We start from the raw sequence: 12,616 nt of genomic DNA on the forward strand, positions 1-12,616 counted from the left end.
AGCTAAAAATAGATTTTTTAAAAATGTCATAGATAGAAGTCAAACCAGAAGGCACAGAAACCATCAATCTGGATCAAAGTAATTTTGTCCTACAACATGAAGGAATTAATTGAGAACACCAAGATTAGAAATACACACACGATATCAACCACAAGCATCCTAAACTCAATGTGCTTGCAATGGAGTTCATACAAAAAACACTAGCAAAATTCAGGAAACTGAGAAACCTAATGAGATTATTTCTTCCATAGTATCAGTCATATCCACAACTGGTGCCCAGTCACTAAGACATCTTGCACAGTACAAATACTAATCCAAGTGGAAGCCCAAGTGATATTTAGAAGTTTAAAATGAAGACTAAAACTGCAGAGACTAGTCCTTCATTTACTTTACCAACCCCATGAAGAGTCTAGAGGTCACAGAACCACTGAACTCAACAAAACTACTTGCAAAGGTGATAATTAGTACAATAAAGCATAAGGAACCTATCTGCCACCTTTAATTATGGGCCACATTTTGCTCACGTTTCTCACTGGAGTAATTCTACCTAAGCTGCCAGAATTACTATGAATTAAATACTAACATAGCAAAATAGACTTCAATGCCATGATTTCTAAAGCCTGCCAAAGGAGTTAAATGTTCCGCTTCTTTCCTATTTTTTCATTCTTCCATTCCATTTTGGCCTTCTGACAAGAAAAATATTTAGCTAAAATTAAGATGGCAGCCTGGATGAAATGCTAAAAAATATTAGCTGTGATAGAGCAAAATGTGAAAGACTTACCACAAATGGCGTAGGAACGTATGTTGAAAACAAGTACACAGGTATGCCTTTTGCAAGCAGGACTGCTGCAGTAAGCTTTGCAAGTCTATAAAAGAGGAAAAATATTCAATGAATTCTATTATTTTCAACAGTGTTCTAAAAGCCCAAACCCAAAGAACAAGTTCTTATCATAGAATCATAGCAATGCAGGGCTAGAAGGAATCTTAGAAGGCTAGATAGGTGTACTTGGTCTTGGCCCCGTAGAGAGGGCTAGCCTACTAGCCAACCCTGCCAGGGGCTTTACTTAACCTGTCCTAAAAAAGCTTCACTGACAACAAGGCTGCTTCTACACTTGCTCCATCCAGTCAGAAGTGCTATGGTAATGAGGCAATTCGAAGCAGGCTAATGAAGTGCTAATATGCATATTCAGCACCTTGTTAGCATAATCTCACCTGCACAAATTTCAAAGTGCAGACTTCAGATTGAAGATTGACAGTGTAGATGTGGACAGCTTTGAAATAAGTGCTCCACTTCGACATTGCCTTACTCCCACAAAACTAGAATGGAGTAAGGGAATGTCGAAGTGCCTCATTACTATGCCAACTCCGACGAAAGGTGGCTAGAGTAGAAGCAGCCACAGTGACTAAGAAGCTGCTAGAGTGACAAGAGGTGGGGTAATGGACCTTTTATTGGACCAACTTATGTTGGCGATAGAGGCCAGCTTTTGAGCTTATACAGCGCTCTTCTTCAGGTCGGGGAAAAGGGCAGTCACACCTAAATGCACAGTAGAACATATGTTGCAACAGCTCCAATCTGAAATACATAGTTAACACCTCTGCAGTTGTAGGACAAGGTTAGTGGGTTATAGACTGTAACAATGGACCCTTCACCCAGTGTCTTCATTCAGTCCACAATTTTTCCTGTCTAGCAAAGTTATGAATGTAAGCCCCCGGGCTTAACTTTTGAAGGCACTGTGAAAGTTTACTTTGCAGATGACTGATAGGTCAAATATAGAGTGATCATTTTGTGATAGTGTTCACCCACAGATCACTTGCTGGTTTTCAGTGTGTTTTATTTTCAGGGTGAGTTTGTTTAAAAAGTGCATGTCAGCTTTTATCCACATAGTTGCTATTGGAATGTTTAATACACTGGATAAGGTCTATACACCATGTTGCAAAAAATAAAAGACTGACTCAGGAATCCTGAAAAGTGTTTGGTGGGCATACAGTGATTATTGCAGAAGTAGATACACGTCTCCAGGTTTTGCATCTGTTCTGTCAGTGTTTCATGCTGGTTTGAGATGGGGCTGTCTAAGAAATTTGCTTCTGGTGAACTTAACAGGATGCAGGGAAAGGGGAGGAGTTCACTGAAGGCCACGAAAAAGGGTTTGAGAGAGATTCCATTCAGACTGCACTTAAACATGGGTTGTAACTCTTTGATGACACTCTGTATGTGTTCTTGGGTAGGGTGGTATGTGTCAACTACAGTGAGATGTGTGTGATCTGAGGGCTTTTCCCATATTCCCATTTAAGTTCTCATATGGTATTTGGATAGTCTGTTCCATGATGATAACTATGTCTCTGTGGGAACATCCTTACTGACAAGGTCTCAGGCTGCAACTTCACTGTGAGATCTCTGATGTCTTCCAAATGAGCTGCCTCTCACACTAATATTGATATTCCTTTTTCTTCATGTTGGAGAAGAATTGTGATATATAGCACATACAACTGACAATCTTGGAATGGATTACATGTTTTCCATGCATGTTGATTTCTAATTCCCTCTTTACTGTTATTCATGTATTGAAATACTGTATGTGTTATATTAGCCCCATACGTATGTGGAGCTTTGAATCTAACATGTAACAAATATAATACAACAAAAGCATCAATAAGTCCACATAACACACTTAAGTAGTCATATGACATTATTGTACCTTGTCACTTGACTACCACTTCTACCTTCTGTTTGCTTCTTTCACTAACTGTGACAGGCCTGCAATTAGATTGCAAACTCTTTGAATTGTGTGTTCTGTCATTTTATTTGTTTACTTGATCACAGAAGCACTAACCTAAGCCCCACAGAAGAGGTTTCAAAAATGCTAGTCCTACAATAAAAAGCCTTTTAAGATGGGTAAAAACAGATCTTGGTAACCGACAGTGATTGGTGGTTGATAATGCTGTCCAGCAGTTTCAGATGATTCACATAAATCAAATCAATATACTCCTGCTAAAATAAACTTCAATAAGCCACTCATTTCCTTTATTCCGAACAATCTAAAAAGAGCTACAGAAAGACATGGTCATTAGCTTTACTGCCAGACAGAACTAGTTTAAAATAATCTTTTAATGAGGGCAAGGGGGAACGTTAGTTCAATTTCATCTAACAGTATGTCTTTGAAACTACAACTTCACAAGTATTTATAACCAGAACATTATTTGCACTTACATCAATAAAACAGGTGGGGACGGGGAGAAATCCCTGTAAGTGAACAAGCAGGATGAAAAAATATGGATTTCATACAATGTTTACTTTGTTCACTTTGACATTGAAGTGTAATTTAATTTTTAAATCACTTGATAATGTAAGTGTTGCTTTGCAGAATGTTACAGTAGAGTCTCAGAAATATGATCAAGTGAGAATTAATCATGTTACAGGAACTCTCCCTGTGCATTTCTAACTATGCATTACCCATTTTTTAAAAAAAGAGCAAAGATGCAAAATCATTTCTTTCCAAAACAGCACGCCAGCCTGGGTGAGTTACTTTAATAAAATCAGCAGCAGCAAACAACTTTGAATTTGTAGAAGTTTGGATTTTTTTATTCATAACATTAGAAAATATGCCATTTGCCTGTGTGTGAATGACTGCATACTGCAAGATTTTGGCAAGTGGTCAAGGGTCACTTTTCTATGTAAGAGGTGTGAGGTCTGGGATGGAGATTGGGTGCAGAAGGGAGCTCAGGATAATAACTGGGGTGCAGGTGGTGCAGAGAGTTTGGGGATGACTAGGGAGAGGGAACTGGGGTGCAGAATCCAGGAGAGACTATAAATGCAACAGAGAATTCTAGCCTGGGGAAAGTGAGTAGGAGCCAGTACAGGGTCCAGGAGAGAGTTGGGATGCAGTGCCAGAAGCCGGCTCTAGCTAGGAGCACTTTCAAGTAGGTTTCCCCGCCTGCCAGCAGCCCCAGACCACTAGCTATTCCATGTGGCTCTCTCCGCTAGGCAGGAGGGTTTCGTGCACTGCTCCTGCCCCCAGCCAAATCTCTCAGCTCCTTTTCGGTGGTTGCTGGTGAATAGGAGTGGAGAGATTTTGCTGAAGGGTGGAAGCAGCACCTGGAGCTCTCTCCACTCTACAGCCCTTGAAGCTGGGTACACGCCTTTTAATCCAGCCTGTACAGCCCAATCTGGCCCATAGGTCATATGTTGCACATCCCTGTGTTACAAATAGTATTGCAATAGTCACATGGGGTTGAAGTAGTAAATTACTCCTTTTACATGCTGCTGTTTCAATCAGAAGTGTAGTTTGACAGTTTTGACTAGAGTTCGGCAATAAAATTTAATTCAGACATACTGATAACCAGGCATGCAGTCAAAACAGAAAAAGCAGTCATGTAGCACTTTAAAGACTAACAAAATAATTTCTTAGGTGGTGAGATTTCGGGAAAGACCCACTTCTTCAGACCATAGCAGTACCAGAACAGACTCAATATTTAAGGCACAAAAAACCAAAAATAGTTAAAGGTTGACAAATCAGAAAAATTGTAATCCAGGTGGGCAAATCAGAAGAGAAGAGGGACAATGGGGGCAGAGTCAAGAGTCATATAAAACAAAGTATGTAAACAAGAGTCCTTATAATGGGCTAGGTAATTGGCGATTTTTGGTTCTCTGTGCCTTTAATATTGAGTCTGTTCTGGTATGGCTATAGTTTGAACAAGTGAGTCTAACCCATGAAAGCTCATGAGCTAATAAATTATTTTGTTAGTCTTTGAAGTGTTACTGGACTGCTTTTTTTGTTTTAATAGAATATAGACTAACAGCTATCTCTCTGTTACAGGCATGCAGTGTTTGTTATGCATTCAAGCTAAGGGATTGGAATTTTAAGTTTGCTTTCACAATTATATTTCAGAGATTTAGTGATTTCCATATCCTAGGAACCTCTCGTTTAGAACGCATGTGAATTGAGATATGATACATTCTTTGGAGCAAGGACTGGTTTTATGGGTCTATACTGCACCTAGCACTAGGGGGCCTAGGCCAGAACTAGGATGCGTTAGCACTAGAGAAATATACACTAAAAATGGGACAAATTCACCAACTGAAGAGAAACATTCTAAGACAAACTTCAAATGATGAATTATAGTCTCAAACTGAAATCAATCCTCATACCTCTTACTGCTGCAGCTGCTGGTCACCTGACCTCTTGTGTCATATCCAACAACGAAACCTCTCTGCCTGAAGTCTGAAAAACACCTCTCAAGGTATTTGTACATTCCCTGCAGCAAACCAGAAGCACCAAGAGTTAGCTTCATTATAGTACATACACATCTGAATGATTAGTCTACTATGGCACAATGAATTCTGAGGGGAATAAGACTTCTGCTTTTGGTAGTAAAAATGAGTATGCACAAACATTGGTTCAGACATAGCATTTGCAGAATATTTTTGTTCCCAGTATGTTCACAGGAAGAGAAACGTTGACTAGATTCTCATGAATATTTGCAAACAAATGACCAGATAGAATGGAGAGAAAAATGGGCATCAAATCCTTGAAGCAGGCTTGGAAATTCAGAAAATATCCAGGCCTCAAAAGAAATCCGGGAATACAGATATGTAAGCAGAAAATAAATGTTTAGTCAGACAATCTGGTTATATTTTATTTTGTGTCTGGTGTGGGATTTCTCGGCTGGCTGATGTATATCCCTGTACACTAACTTTTAAACTAAAATCTCAGGGAAATAATTCTCTGTCCTTTAATTTACCTTTTTCTTTAGTTGCTCTATAACACCTTGCAACCAAGTGTGCTTTATCACATATCTTTTTATTTTGCTAATAAATCACCTCTTTTGTTTAGAGGCAGTGATTTGGTTCCTGTGCCCTAAAGAAGGGTATGTGTTTATGCATACCTAAGATTGAAAGGTCAGCTATCAGATCTTGCAGTTTTATCTCTTCCTCTTTATTTTCAAGCTCTCTCCTAAAGGAGAGTTAAGAGCTTGGGGATACCCCAGAGGGAGACATCTTCCTGGGTTCTAATGAGGGCGTTTCTCACTTAGATGGTGGCAACTCTCTCCCAAGTTGAGGGAATCCATGACTTTGGGAAGCTTTGAAGCAGAAGCCTATAAAGGCAAGGTATTTTTAATGTCTCTTGGGGGCTACCACCTTCTGTGCTCAGTGTCAGTGGGTGGGGAGAAGGGACAGCTTGACATAGGCCATGGCATCTAACAGTCACCCTGTGAAGTTTCATAGATGCTGAATAGGCACTCAGTCTTCACATTGCTCCATTTGGCTTCCCTAAAGAATTTCCAATTAGGGCATGTCTAACCCTTCGAGGAAGATCGACCTGGGTCTGGTAAAGATGTGCAAAATCACTCTCTCTGGAACAGCAGTCGACCCCTGTGCTTCACCCTATAGCGTGGAGTAAGGGAGGTTGATGGGAGAGTATGAGAGGTCTATGATAGGGAAATAAGTTGATTTCCAACACGTCTATTCTAGTTACGCAAATGCTGTAGCTAGAACTGCTTCTCTGAAATGAACTTATTTCACCAGTATAGACTTAGCCTTAGTTATGAAGGCTCATGAACTAATGGAAATTGTCAAAGAGAAATGAACAAAGCTAATTTAAACCTCTCTCGACCTATGGGATCTAGCTTGAGTGGAAAGTCAGCACCACCACCTATTACTGCTTTTGTTATATTAAAATAGCTCCTATAGGCCCCAAGAGATTTGAAGAATACAGGGACAACATCTAAAGCTTATTTTAGTCAGTCTCAGGAGGTAAATTGTCCATCTTTGCATAACTGATACAATGATGCACAGTTCCCATTTCCACATACAAAAATCCTGAGATCCTGACCCCCTACAGCCATTGGGACTGAAATTTCCCTTGGACTCTTCAAAATCCCTTACATGCCTGAGGTTCCATGTATCAACTTCCCTTCCTACCTCGTGCACAAACTGGCACAGTACAGATGTTGATAAGCTCAGAATAGTTCAGCCAGCACAAATATCAATCATGGGGTTTTTAATGGATAGTTAACAGGCTTACCTGATGCTCAGTTTTATTCTAACAGCTTGAATGTCTCTCAGCTTCTTCACTGAGCTTTATCCATGATCTCTCATTAAAAGTTTTATTTTTAAAATTACTCTGATTAAGAGACAATAGCACTCATATTTCAGTGATGCCAACTTTTGAGATTTTATCATGAGCTTCCACTTCTATGTTCTTGAAGACCCAGCTCCTGGAGTCATTGAACTGCGAGAACCTCAGCTCCCATGCAGGTAAGTTTTAAAAAGTGATCTCTACAGGTGCAAAAGCCCAGAAGGCAGTTCTCTTTTTCTGATTTTGGGGGACTGATTCAATTTTGAATATTTAGGTTTGACAGTGCTGCTGCTTGACAGCAGCGGCAAAATACACATTAGGACATTTCTTGGATGCTAGCAGAAATAGTACAACTGCCCATTTCCACTTCAGTAAACTTTAAATTAATTGAATTTGCTGTTAACAATTGTCCTGAGTTATTCTACTCTAACTTCATCTTGGATTCCCTTCTTTGCTCAAAGCGTGACAAGTTTTGTCAGTGGCATTTTTGTGATTTAAACCATGCCTACAGTAGAGAGATTTGATGACAAAGCTGAAGTGATGCAGCTGCTCTGCTGTAAGATTGTTCATGTAGCTGCCCTATGCCAATGCAAGAGAGAGTTCTCCTGTCATCATAGTAAAACAACATCCATGGGCTATAGTTCATATGTTGGCAGGAGATACTCTGCAACGCATGTATCGCTTCTGCTGCTTTGTTTAGTTGGAGTACAGACTAACATGGCTACCTCTCTGTCGCCATTAAAACCTGTTGATCAGGGAAGTGTGTTTTTTCATATCCCTGTGAATAAGTTTTGCTGACTTAAGTAGTAGCATAAACATGGCCTAAATTCCTCTCCTTGTCCTCCTTCATGCCACCATTCATCCCTTTTACTTCCTTCCTCAGAGCAAAGCTCAGCTCCAGCATTCTTAGCCCGCTCTCAGCTTCCAAATCCTTACTTGCACACAAACAGTTAACAGGTAGGATAATAGCCTGTAGCAACCCTGGCCACATTGTTAAAATGATATATCCCATTTCTCCTCACCCATACCTGCTTTAGTCTTGGCAGAGATCTCATATTTGTCTGTGTTTAGGAAGACCCTGGCACATTAAGATTCTATCACAATATAAACAATAATATTCTCCTCCGAAGTGTGGCTGGTTTTTCACACTTCCCCTACTTCCACAGACTAGGGCAGTGGTTCTTAACTTATTTATTATTGTGGGCTACATGTACCACTCACAGGCTATGTCTACACTAGCCAAAAACTTCAAAATGGCCATGCAAATGGCCATTTCAAAGTTTACTAATGAAGCGTTGAAATACCTATTCAGCGCCTCATTAGCATGCGGGCGGCCACAGCACTTCGAAATTGACGCAGCTTGCTGCTGCACAGCTCGTCCAGACGGGGCTCCTTTTCGAAAGGCCCCCGGCTACTTTGAAATCCCCTTATTCCTATGAGCAGATGGGAATAAGGGGACTTTGAAGTAGCCGGGGTCCTTCCGAAAAGGAGCCCTGTCTGGACGAGCTGCGCGGCGGCGAGCCGTGTCAATTTTGAAGTGCCATGGCCGCCCACATGCTAATGATGCGCTGAATATGTATTTCAGCGCTTCATTAGTAAACTTCGAAATGGCCATTTGCATGGCAATTTTGAAGTTTTTGGCTAGTGTAGACACGGCCACAATGCGTTATCTGAGCCACACCCAATATTACCTGTACAGACCTGAGGATATCACATGAGCCTCACCTCTGGGCTGACAGGGCCACAGGCTGCAAACCACTCTATTAGAGATTCAGCCTGCAACAATGGTTTACCTACTAAAGATTTCCATATGGAGTATATTCACTGTGTGGTAAAATAATCATTGCTTTATATCTTTACAAGTCATATGGAAGTTTTACCTGGCACTTTCCATGTTACAATATCCACTATAAGGGAAATATTTTCATCGCCTCATTTAAGTATTATTTAGCCAGTAAGAAATCAAGTCTGAGATTTGGTTTGGCTAAATTGCTTCCAGCTTGTTAATTTTTGTACTTTGTGCCAGTGCATCAAAATAAAGCTGACAGGGAGAGCCCCGAGCCTCTCCAATATTTAAACTAAGAGAACTATTTGAAATCCCATTCCCTTTTGGGATTTCTCTCTGTTTTCCATTTTCAGCATCACCACCGATAGCTTTCAAACACTTCCATAATAAATTATACCTACCATTAACCATATACTTATGATACACTATTTTTGGGGTAACACTGAGAACCCTAGAATGATCAGAGACCACTGCATCCTTAGAGCATCAAAGCCACTGGATCATACAAGAGAGCAACAGCTTTAGAAAATATTAATTTGCTGATATTTAATGCTTATCCAAGCATACACAGCCTAGAATTTTCTCCAACTCTTATCTAACTCCAATTTGGCTCAGCCTTTTTTCCCCTGCTAAAAATATTAAAAGAACAATAGTGTTTCTAGCACTCTTAGAAAAGCCTTTGGATGTAGATTTTAGTAATATACTAAACATAATCAATGCCTAGACCCTAATGCTTCTTGCAGATTTATATTGCATTCCTGGGCAATCAAAAAGGGTGCTAAACATTCACAATCCCCTAAGAGTGTAAACAGCACTGGCTGCTGGGCACCACTCTGGATCAGACCTTTGTATTATCATATAACCCCAGTTAAACCACAAAACATTGGGGCCAAGGAGTACAGGATACACTTAGAACAGATTTCAAATAGAGCACCTCAGAAGGAAGCAAATCTGAATTATGCCAAAGGCCATCTCAAGTACTGCTACAGGAATCAGCAATGAAGGGTCCTGTGGCACCTTATACACTAACAGAAAAGTTTAGAGCATGAGCTTTCGTGAACTAACTCACTTCTTCAGTTAGCTCACGAAAGCTCATGCTCTAAACTTTTCTGTTAGTCTATAAGGTGCCACAGGACCCTTCGTTGCTGCTACAGATCCAGACTAACATGGCTACCCCTCTGATGCTACAGGAATGAAGCAGTTAAAACTTTTAGTAAATTAGGATTATCCAACACACTCTCACTATACCTCATCCTTGACGTATCCAAAGCACAGAAGATTGAAAGTACCCAATGAAAAGAGATTATATCAAAAGCCTTTGTACTTCCACCTGACCAAAAAAGAAAACAATCAGAAACACAGCCTCTCTACAAAGTAAAGACCAGTTTGACCTTCAGTAACAGTCCCCAATCCCGCCCAAAAAAACACACACACACCATAGGTCACTAGATTCCCTGGTGCATAAAATGAAACTTTTCTTCACTTCCTGCCAATGACGTATTTTGTTAGCCAATCAAAATTGACTCACACTTTCAGCTGACCCAAAACACAGAGACAGCATGCAGTATTCAGGCACTCAGAGCGTGAACAGCTTCAACCACCACCATACACAGAAGTCAAAAAGTGAAGTGACTAATTTCCTTTGCATCATCAACATGATATTTTAATAGCAAACAAGGCCACCAGACTTTTCTCCATAGGAAGTTCTGTCACCCTTATCTCTACCGTAGCTAAACCAATCCCAGTATCGATTCTGCTCTATAGCAGCTTTAAAACTGTTTTCACTGCCACATTACCTGAGTACCTTCCAGTCTGTTAGGCAAAAGTGTCTAGATATCTGTCATGTATTTAATTTCTCTATCCACTTCCCCCAGGGAGCAGGGGTGCACAGTGGAATGTTGTTTTGCAGCTCATTTCACAGTCTTTGACTATTCCCAGAGAAAATTCTGTCTTCCACACAGACGGTCTTTACTCTTACTGTTGAGAATTCAACTGTGCCAGATGAGACGTAGTTGTCAACCATCCTTTGGCCCAGTCCTTTAGACAATCTTTTAGGTAACCCTGTGCCCAGACTATATAGCAATTTGAAGGTTCAATGGCAAAAAAAAAAAATTAATAGCAGTACATCATCCCCTTGTGCAATACTGAAAATGAGCAACACATTAAATATAGGAAAATCAGGAAATGAGAAGTTAAGATTCAAAGGGAGGTCCTATTAGTTTTGTTAGGACGAGATTAGCATTAAATGGGGAACCAAACTGTTGCACCTGAGGATATAATCTGTCCAATCCTTTTAGAAGCCTAATAGCTGTGGGGTTAGAAAAAAGCATCACCCACCCACTGAACAGTGAAATGCTGAGATCACTGCCAAATGTAGTTTAATGGCACTGTCAAGCCTTGATGTTTTCAGTGCAAGAAATAACCCAAAATACTTAACAGAAGCATGGACTGGAAGATCAAATAGGGCAATGTCTCAACTGACCAAGTACATATGCCTAATTAAAAGCTTTCTGCTAGTCGGAACAATCTCCGGCACATCTTTTAAGCAATTTATTTTATTGGTGTTAGCTACAAAAACACCTTTGCTGTCAATTGCAGGGCCTATGGATCTTTTCCATTTGAATGTTTAAAACTGCTGCCATCCTTTTAAGCAGTTAGTGAGACTTGTAATCTTCCTGTGGTCAATAATTTTTCACCATCACTATTAGCTCATCTGGTAGTAAGGAATACAACACATCAGGATGCCAAGGCAACAGCCGGTCTGCCTTTTGTAGCAGAGAAGCTGTCTCCACATTTTCCTGTTGCTTGGTCTTTGTCATGTGAGAATGTTGTCTGCAGGACAGATGACCTTGGCACACCCTTTACGAAGACAGCTCAGATGGGTGAAGAGAAGTTCTACGAGCAGGAGAGACACCTCACCATGTCCAGAACAGCTTCTGATATGATGGATGGAGAACCCCATGGTTATATTGGCCATGGCCCCTATGGTGTCCACACTGCTGGGACTTCACTAAGCCCACAGCTCTGATGCAGGGAAGACATCACATCTGACATGGGACAGAATAGAACCCACTTCTAAATCCAATTAAGATGATTCAGCTATACAATAATGGTTGAGCAGAACCCATGCGCACAGGGAATCAGTAAGCCAAACCCAAAGATAGTGGTACCAGGGATATTAATGGTGGCTGTTCTCTGGAATGTACCAGTTCCCTCAGCACCACATTGGGCATCAGTACCACGTGCTCTTAAAGAGGTAGTGTAGTGACTAAACTTGCCATGTGGACCGCAATTCTTTCTGGACCACCAAAAACACTGGTATTAAGAACTTACATAATTTGCTAATGACAGCATACGCTTCTGGTGTGATCAGTACCAAAACTGGATCATGGGTCTGACAAACTTCAGGAGCTGGCCTGAAAAGATGTAACAGATTTGGAATTGGCAAATCTCCCTTTGCAGCAGATGAGCACCCTGGGGAAAGCTTCTCTTCAGAATCCCTCTCATGTGAAGTCTGGCCAGGTTGACCAGGTATGTGGGAGCGGCCATGTGGCCCAGCAGCTTGAGTCAGACACACAATGTGACAGTGAGGGACATTTGTATCACCAGGATAAGATCACACAGGACCTGGACTCTCTGGATGGGCAGAGTGGCCCTGGTGGTGGCAGTGCTTATGTGAGCCCTGGTGAACTCTAGGGACTGTGTGGGATGAAGTGTGGACTTCTCACAGTTCATGTGGAAGCCAAGCCTTAAC

General features: G+C 40.9%; 1 protein-coding gene across 2 annotated transcripts in view; it reads right to left on the reverse strand.

Moving 5' to 3' along the window:
- Positions 1–12,616, reverse strand: part of PGM2L1 (phosphoglucomutase 2 like 1) — a 64,439-nt gene that overhangs the window by 21,533 nt on the left and 30,290 nt on the right. For both annotated transcript variants that reach the window (XR_012642416.1, XM_074976168.1), the window contains exons 3-4: positions 5,147–5,253; positions 782–866 (exon numbers count right to left, since the gene is read on the reverse strand). Coding sequence is in view for 1 of the 2 variants with exons in the window: in XM_074976168.1 (XP_074832269.1) it covers positions 782–866; positions 5,147–5,253 (192 nt within the window). In the remaining variant the exon portion in view is untranslated. The remainder of the gene's footprint in view (positions 1–781; positions 867–5,146; positions 5,254–12,616) is intronic.

The sequence above is a fragment of the Carettochelys insculpta genome, chromosome 1 (assembly GCF_033958435.1).
Source record: "Carettochelys insculpta isolate YL-2023 chromosome 1, ASM3395843v1, whole genome shotgun sequence".
NCBI classification, from domain to species: Eukaryota; Metazoa; Chordata; order Testudines; family Carettochelyidae; genus Carettochelys; species Carettochelys insculpta.